This window comes from Carassius carassius, chromosome 12 (genome assembly GCF_963082965.1).
Source record: "Carassius carassius chromosome 12, fCarCar2.1, whole genome shotgun sequence".
NCBI classification, from domain to species: domain Eukaryota; kingdom Metazoa; phylum Chordata; class Actinopteri; order Cypriniformes; family Cyprinidae; genus Carassius; species Carassius carassius.
This window is the reverse complement of record NC_081766.1, coordinates 34,477,071-34,486,143: the sequence shown is the minus strand read 5'-3', so window position 1 is coordinate 34,486,143 and position 9,073 is coordinate 34,477,071. Positions and strand designations below refer to the sequence as shown.

The 9,073-nt window shown below is 39.1% G+C and overlaps 2 protein-coding genes across 2 annotated transcripts; one reads left to right on the top strand and one right to left on the bottom strand.

The window, feature by feature from the left end:
- The first annotated feature begins 2,561 nt into the window (after positions 1–2,561).
- zgc:174263 (uncharacterized protein LOC569949 homolog) lies at positions 2,562–4,744 on the top strand. Its single transcript, XM_059562897.1, has 2 exons — positions 2,562–2,845; positions 3,513–4,744. The coding sequence occupies exons 1-2, from the start codon at positions 2,719–2,721 to the stop codon at positions 4,742–4,744; spliced, it is 1,359 nt and encodes a 452-aa protein (XP_059418880.1). The 5' UTR covers positions 2,562–2,718.
- Positions 4,745–6,382: 1,638 nt separating this feature from the next.
- Positions 6,383–8,444, bottom strand: LOC132154334 (gastrula zinc finger protein XlCGF8.2DB-like). The gene is made up of 2 exons (XM_059562878.1): positions 8,235–8,444; positions 6,383–7,606 (listed from the first exon to the last, which is right to left on the bottom strand). The coding sequence occupies exons 1-2, from the start codon at positions 8,317–8,319 to the stop codon at positions 6,564–6,566; spliced, it is 1,128 nt and encodes a 375-aa protein (XP_059418861.1). The 5' UTR covers positions 8,320–8,444; the 3' UTR covers positions 6,383–6,563.
- Between the last annotated feature and the right edge of the window lie 629 nt (positions 8,445–9,073).

The following is a 9,073-nucleotide window of genomic DNA, read 5'->3' as shown; positions in this document are numbered from 1 at the left end:
CTGTATTTGCCAATAAAATCCTGTAAATACCCATTAATACAATATGATGTTTTAATAATTTAACAATGAAACTGCTGAATAATTTTAACAGTAAACTATAAAATACTGATATAAATGCATTATCATGAGCTCTATCTTAATGCATTTACAAATGAATAAAAACCAAATCAATGATGTTGCAAATAAGTATTTATTAAAACTGGCAGAAAGACATTGCAAAGCTTTTACTGGTAAAATAATTTTTTTAGTCTTTCAACAGTTAAAATCTTATCGTAAAAATAACATAGCATCACAAATAACTACAAATGCTTGTTAAATAAGCCATATTCAGAGTAGAAGATTAACTTTCTATAAAAATGAAGGTCAATCAACAGAATTTGTATAATTTTGGTATATGTTTTTAATGTTTTAAAGAAAAGGATTAAAATAAAATGCTGGAATCAACATTAAATCACAAGTTCTGTTGTTTGAGCTCCTGCAAAAGACAATTTATTAAATACATACTGAAAGTCCATCAACTTTCTGAGATGAGCACACACATGAAACTTGTTTTGCCTGTGTGTGTCCATCTCGTATCCAGTGAGTGTTGTGATTCGAAGAAAACATCTGCACATAAAAACAAGCAGAAGCACCAGGATAAAGTTAAGTATTGAATGAAACTAGCTCAATAAAATAAATGTCAAAATGCCACTTATACAATACAATCAGCATTTACCTCAGGTGGAGAAGAGATACATGCAGAATAGTGGAGTGATTCGGGGGATACCTGTTGATGTTTATGCGGATGAAATACAAGCAAACTTGAAAGGAGGAAAATTGAAAAAAGTCAGCAGATTACAAAATTAAAAAATGGGATAAGACAAGACAGTGTAAGTGTGCTGCTGGAATTTGAAGATGAAATGCTTCCAAACAAAGTAACATTAGGATACATGTCAGATAATGTGAAAGAGTATGTCCCTAAACCTTTGAGATGCTTTAAGTGTCAGAGGTTCGAGCATACAGCTGTGAACTGTAAAGAGAAAAGAAGGTGCGCTAGATGTGGTGAGGATCATGAGGAGGAGAAATGTATGAGAGAAGCACAACTGTGAAGTGATGAAGAGGCAGGTAGAGATTCAGCAGATCAGAGTAATATAAGATGGTGAACTAGAGGGATGAGAAAAAGTTAGGCAAGACAAATGGAAAACTGAGCAATAATTATCAGGAACAGACAAAAGATGGCAAAGTACTGATTGATTTAAAGAAGTTAATTATTTTCATCGCAGGAGTCATCAATGCTACAACGGAAACAAAATCAAAAACGGAAAGGATACCAATAGTAAAGGCAGCTGTGAATCACCTAAACCTTGCTGAATTGTCCTGGGAAGAGGTGAGGAATGAATTAAGTGCTCAGGCTAGTCAGGAGGTTTCAACTGTTGATTTTTAACTCAAATTAAACTTTTAGGAGTAGAAGGCAGATTACCTACAAATTGGAAAGAGGCGATTATCATACCTATAGCAAAACAGGTTAGGACCCTACAAATCCAGCGAACTATAGGCCTATTGCTCTCACATCGTGTGTTGGGAAAATAATGGAAAGGATGATTGTAGAAAGAATGACTTTTTATGTAGAAATGAAGGGACTTTTATCTCTTTATCAGAGTGGTTTTCGTAAAGGACGGGGAACAATGGATCCTGTGGTTTGCTTGGAAACTGAAATTAGAAAAGCTCAAATAAATAAGGAGTCTGTTGTGGCAGTTTTTTTAGATGTAGAAAAAGCGTATGATATGGTATGGAAAGAGGGATTATTGATTAAATTATATAAAACTGGTATTAAGGGAAGAACTTTTAACAGGATTAAACGCTTTTTATATGAGGAGAATGAAGCTAAGCTAAGCAAGCTCTGAAACACGATAGAATTGTGGAAGTAGCATTTAGTAAAGCTGAAAGTAAAGAAAAAATAAGGAGTAATATTATGAAGGACTGAAAGAAACAATGGGATGAAGGGAAGAAGGGACGTCATTTATACAATATTAAACAAGTGGCAGGGAGAATGAAATCAATAGGTAGACATACAAGAGAACATATAATTATTTCGAGATTGGGGCATACTGGGTTGAATAAAACAATGCATTTATTGAAAACACATCCATCAGGTATGTGTGAGTGTGGAATAGAAGAAGAATCAGCGGAACATGTGATTAGCCAATGTGTCAAATGTGAAAATCACAGGATAAAATTAAGAGATGAATTAAAGAAATATGGAGTGAACACATTAAATCTTCAAAACCAATTTAAAGTTGTAGATCAGATATGTAAAGCTTTGTTTACTTTTTTTTTAAAGAAACTGGTTTAATTAAAATAATTTAACTGTTTGGGGTTTATTGTATTAATTTATTCATTTTGTTTCCTTAATAAGTATACATTTCTGGTCCACACTCCAGCACAGTAGGGAGCGGATATGCATCTTAAACGTTAGTTGCCACCCGCCATTATAAATAAAGAAGAAGAAGAAGAAGAAGAAAGTAAAGATTCCACCACTGTGTCGCTCTGCGTGCGCGTCCCCGCGGCAGGCGGCGCTCGCGACACACGCGCTCCCTCTAGCAGCTCACGCTAGAGACAACAGAACACGTTACAGTCGAAAACAAACACGAGATATCAGCTGAAACTCACCTCGACTGGAGCAGGAGGACGTGCATTTACTGTCTAGTAGAAACACGCGATTCTGACCGAGATGCCGCGATGAAGACTCGCCTCCGAAACTGGTCTTCTTCATCCGGAAAGATGAACTTTATAAAAGAGGAGAGCGAGGAGATGAGGATCCCCGAGCCGTGGAGAGTGAAGGACGAGCAGACGGAGGAACACAGAGGTTTGAGTCCACAGTAACACACACTACAGATACACATCTTTACATGACTGTAGACTGTGTTTCAGAGTCCAGTCGCAGTTACACTAAACACTGCTGACTCCTCCAATACTCCAAAACACGTCAAATACACAGCAAAATCCGAATTAAAACCGTTTTAAATATATATAAAGTACATGCATTAATAATTCTGTATTTAGATTTATTCTGTATTTATTCTGTACATTTTAAGCGTGTTTAGCTGCATTGTAATTAGGGATGCACCGATATGAAACATTTGGCCGCTAACCGATAATTCTTTAATTATGAAAGCTGATAACCAATAGGTTGGCCCATAAATCTAAATCCACATTTTTACATAATTTTTGAGAGCCATTAACTAAAGACAGTTTTTACCTTCACTATCATGAAAGACGTTTGACTTGCACACAGTTTGCACGGTGCTGGTATGATATCCACTGGCTCTCCTTCACCGTTTAAAACAGAAGGAGACTATTTCCAATATTGCAATCCACCCACGATACAACTTACTAACAGTAACAGCTATGCTTTGTTTATTATTCAATAATTGTATCTGTTGTTTCCGGGTCAAAGCAGAGGTGCACATTTAATTTCCGTTCCTTCGACAGTGGTCAGTCAGTGATGTGTGTGTTTGTGGTGTTCACCTCAGGCTCGCTGGACGTGAAGGAGGAGTGTGATGAGCTGGATGTGGACGAGGACCCCCAGCGTCTCCTCAGCGGACAGAAGATCCTGAGCTGCTCCGAGTCGGGAAAGAGCTTGTCTCAGAAGAGAGCTCAGAGAACCAACGGCTTCTTCTTCACCTGCCTCGAGTGCAAACAGAGCTTCGAGTCCAAGGAGCACCTGATGGACCACTTCAGGATTCACAACGGAGAAAGCTGCAAAGAGACCGAAACCATCCTGACGCCGAAAGCGGCTCAGAGTACGGATAGCAGACTGCCCTTCACCTGCTTTCAGTGCCAGAAGAGTTTTGCATGTAAACAGCACCTGATGGATCACTACAGGATCCACACGGTGGAGCGACCGTTCCCCTGCGATCAGTGCGACAAGAGCTTCATTCACAAGCAGAGCCTGAAGAATCACCTGAGAGTTCACACAGGCTTGAGGCCACACGTGTGCCATCTGTGTGGCAAGAGCTACATCCACAAAGACAACCTGACGGATCACATCCGGATCCACACCGGAGAGAAGCCCTTCTCCTGTGATCAGTGCGGAAAGAGCTTCACACACAAGGGAAGCCTCCTGCATCACATGAAGATCCACACCGGACTCAAGCCCTTCACCTGCCGCCAGTGCGGACGCCACTTCACTCACAAAGGAAACCTGAGGATTCACACACGCGTTCACTCCGGAGAAAGACCCTTCACCTGCCCTCAGTGCGGCAAGAGCTTCATGTATCACGGGAACCTGGTGGGACACATGAAGAAGCACTCAGGAGAGAAACTGTTCCACTGCAGTCAGTGCGACAAGAGCTTCGCCCAGACCTGGCATCTGAAGAAACACATGAAAACACACGCCACCGAGCGACCCTTCATGTGCTCTCAGTGCGGACACGGCTTCTTAACTCACCACAACTTCACAGAGCACCAGAAGATCCACACCGGAGAGAAGCCGCACGTGTGCTTCGACTGCGGGAAGGCCTTCACCAGACTCATATACCTGAAGCGGCACCAGAGGATCCACACCGGAGAGAAGCCGTACAAGTGCGCTCGCTGCGGGGTGTGCTTCACCGTCATGGACTCGCTCCGAGCACACGAGCGAGTGCACACCGGAGAGAAACCCTTCAAGTGCCCGCTGTGTGGGAAGTGCTTCGGACGACTGAGTACACTACTGACTCATAAGAAGAAGCACTGCCCCAAACTGACAGACGAGAAGCTGCTGTGAGCAGCACACATCTAGAAACGTGACCCTGGAGCACCAAACAGCCTTAGGTGTCACATCCTCTGAAGCTGAATAAATCATCTCTCCAGTGATGTCTGGTTTGTGAGGAGGACAATATTTGTCTGAGATACAACTGTTTGAAAATCTGGAATCTGAGGAAGCAAAAAAATCTAAATATTGAGAAATTGCAATGCATATTACTAATCAGAAATGAATGGAGATGTACAAAATATCTTCACGGAACATGATCTTTACTTAATATCCTAATGATTTTTGGCATAAAAGAAACATTTATAATTGTGACCCATACAATGTATTGTTGTGCATTGCTACAAATAAACCCCAGAGACTTAAGACTGCTTTTGTGCTCGAGGGTCACAGATGTTATTTTGGGGAGCAGCAGTACTATTAGATAACATTATATCTACATTCAGTTCACTGAAAAGAAAGCTGTTGAACGTTTACTCATCCAAGATCAGATTGAGTTTGTTTCTTCATCAGGTTTGTAGACATGTAGCATTGCATCAGTGTCTCATCAATGGATGCTCTGCAGTGAATGGGTGCCGTCAGAATGAGAGTCTGATAAAAACATCACAATAATCCACAGCACTCGAGTCCATCAGTGAACATCTGGAGAAGACAAAAGATGAAACACGTCCAGCATTAAGATGATTTTAACTCAAACACATAGAGTCTATAATCCATAACAAAGCGTGTTTGGACTCTCATTCTGATGGCACCCATTCACTGTAGAGCTCCCATTGATGAGACACTGAAGAAACGCACTCATCCTGATCTGGGATGATCTGAGGATGAACACATTTACAACACACACACACACACAAACATATGGTTTCTTCAACTTTATCTTGTCTTGAATCAGATGTTATTACTGTTACAGTTTATTAGTTATAGAAATTATTCTAGTTTCTGTAGAATTGTTCAGATCTTAGAGCTGATAGAACGGGAAAACTATTATGAACTTCTGTGTGTGACTATTATAAAGATGTTTATTAAAAAGGAGCGTGATGCACATACACAGAGAAAGATGATTATCATTCATAACTCATTATGAGCTTGTTCGTGTATTCATTAACACTTTTCATATATATTTTACTGTTTATTTCATTTTGTCCATCTTGAGTAAGCTCATTTCGAGGAAACTCCAGATCAGGATGGTAATTATGAGCTAATTATTCCCTCACAAATAAATACATGAAAAAAAAACAGATATTATTTACATAAAACATACTTATTCTGACCTGTACTTATTAAAATTGAGATATTGATTCTTGTTCTAAATATACCTGAAATGACCTATTGTTACACTGAATGACATTGTCACTAAATCATGTGTAATTAAATTGATGAAATTCATAATTTTTTGCTCAGAAAAAAGACAAATTAAAGGGCACACATTATAACTCACAGAAAAAAAAACAATTAAAGCAGTTAAAAACAAATAAAATGTGGATACATGCAGACTTTAATGGCTTATATTACCCACAATCCATTGCGCTCTGGAGGAGTATTCAGTTCAGAACTACAAACATGCATTAAAATGTTTAAAAAAACTACAAACATGGTGGATATGTGGTTTAGATAAAGGCATAATCAACATTTAGCCTGACAAAAAGGTTCATTTAATGCTATCTGTGTTATATTTCATATGCAACAACAATTTAAACCATTTTACTTTTAAATGCATCATTATGCAACAAATATGAGCAGTGGTCTGTGCATAAAAGTCACTTTAATTAGATCTGTTTTGTTTGTCCAGTTGTGCTTTTTGTTGAATTTGTTCAGGGTTACAGCAGACTGCTCACTTTGGCCTCTTCGGACAGTGCTTTCGGACATGTTTCTGTCGAGTGCATGATGAGCTGAAACTCTTGTCGCAGAGCGAGCACTTGTAGGGCTTTTCTCCGCTGTGGACTCTGTAGTGACCCTTCAGTTCTCCGGCTCTTCTGAAACTCTTCCCGCACACAGAGCACACGTGAACTTTCACGCCGGTGTGAATCTTGAGGTGCAGTTTAAAACAGTCCCGCCGTGAAAAAGTCTTCCCACAAACAGAGCAGAAGTAAGCCCTCTCGCTGGCGTGAGCCATCATGTGCTTCTTCAGATGTGAGGCCAGGATGAACGCTTTGCCGCACTCTTCACATTTAAAGGGCTTTACTCCGGTGTGACAGCGCAGATGATATGAGAGGGTGTCCGGCTGCGTGAAACTCTTCCCACACAGATGACACGTGAAAGGCGTCGCTTCAGTGTGAATCCGTAAGTGATAGTTAAGGTTTCCTTTAAATGTAAAGCTATGTCCACACTCGCTACATGTGTACGGCTTCTCTCCGGTGTGGATTCTCATGTGGGACTTCAGGTTTTCTTTAAGTGCGAAACCCTTTCCACACTCCACACACACGTGAGGTTTCTCTCCGGTGTGACTGCGCATGTGATTGCTCAGGATACCTTTACGCATGAAACTCTTCCCACACTGATCACATGTGAACGGCTTCTCTCCGGTGTGGATGCTCATGTGAATCTTGAGGTTTTCACTCAGTGAGAAACCCTTCCCACACTGAGAGCACGTGTAAGGCTTCTCCTCGGTGTGACTTCGCATGTGTTCGTTCAGGAGATGTCTGCGCGTGAATCTCCGTCCACACTGATCACACAAATAAGGTTTTTCTCCGGTGTGAATCTTCATGTGATCCTTCAGGACTGTTTTACGCACAAAACTATTTCCACACAGATCACATGTGAAGGATTTTCTTTTCTGGGAGATTTTCTTGTCAGTGTGTGAGGAGGTCACAGATTCTTGATGGTTTTCCTCTGTATCGTCTAGTTCTGGATGTTCTTCTTTCACCTCCATCAGAACTAAAGTGAACACATTAAATAGTCATATCTAGAGACAAATATCTGAAAGACAACTGCTACACAACTTCAAGACAATGTAAATGTTTTTACTGTCTACTTGGAATAAAATAATTTAATAGTTTAAAAAAAATCAATTCAATATAAACTTTTTATTTTATTTTTCACAATTAAAGAACAATAAACACGAATAAAAATTAACCACTGTAACAAGTAACAGTCAAATGTTTCCGCTCTCATCAGATGTAACCGAACATCAGAGCGCGCGTTTGTTACAGTGTTTCAACCGCGGGAAAACGTCACGTAACGTTACATTTGAAATGTATCCAGTGTTCATTAGTTAAACCTTATTTACTCAAACTTTTCATAACATATGTTTGAATAAATCTGTCATGACATTTAGATGAAAATAAATAAATACACTATGTGACATTTAAATGTTCGAGTATGGATTATTATATCTGAAGTACAGCAGTTGAATGTAATGTTTTGTGCTTTGCTTTTTAATTTTAAATTAATATTTCTCTTGTACCGAACGACAGGAATCTCTGTTATTCAAAGATAAATTCTGGGCATTTATTAGTTTAATATTCATTATACATAAATATTAGGAACATGAATGGACACCAACCGCTATGTTCCTCAGTATCTTCATCTTTCACTTTACAGGGTTCTTCCTCATTCATATCCATGATCTCTAATTTAATGCGCTCCATTTTTTACAATGAACAATTCCGCAGATTTGATTAATGCTCCATAAACCTTTATTAATCTCGTTCTGTTTCCAAATCAGTGCTCCAGATGTGTCTTCTTCTGCCTTTGAGGTTAAGTCCCCTATAGCTCGGCATTACCGCCACCTACTGGACTGGAGGGTTTTATTCCTCTACATACAACAAAAATACAGCATTCCAGAGAACAAGAGAATACAGAGAGAAAAAATATACAAATTAAAATGCAGTTTCTTTAAAATAAATTTTATATTAAGCAGATTTTAAGGTTGTTAGTGGTAAATTTAAATCAGAGGCATAAACTTTTTTTTCAAAGTCAAGAACACGTGCATAATTTTTCTGTGACAACTGAAACATTTCAATGAAACACACACACACACACACAGACACACACACACACAAACAGCAGCATAATTTTAAAAGTAACAATCAAAATGTACACGATAATTAAATTGAAGTTTATAAAATGAAAAATTCACTATTAAGCCCATTTTGTCATGACAATCGTACAAAAATAACTCCCCTGAACACAAGATGAAATATGAAGGGCAGTCTGATTGTTTTCAGGAGATTGTGGAGGGCCTTTTCCTCCATCATAAGGAACAGGGCTCTTACACTGGCCCCGGAGCAGATGAGAGAACTTCTGTCTGAGATTACTGGGATCTCCTTCATTACAGGATACTAAAGGAAAATGTAACTTTAATATTTCTTAATAATGTGTTTATATACAGTATATATACTG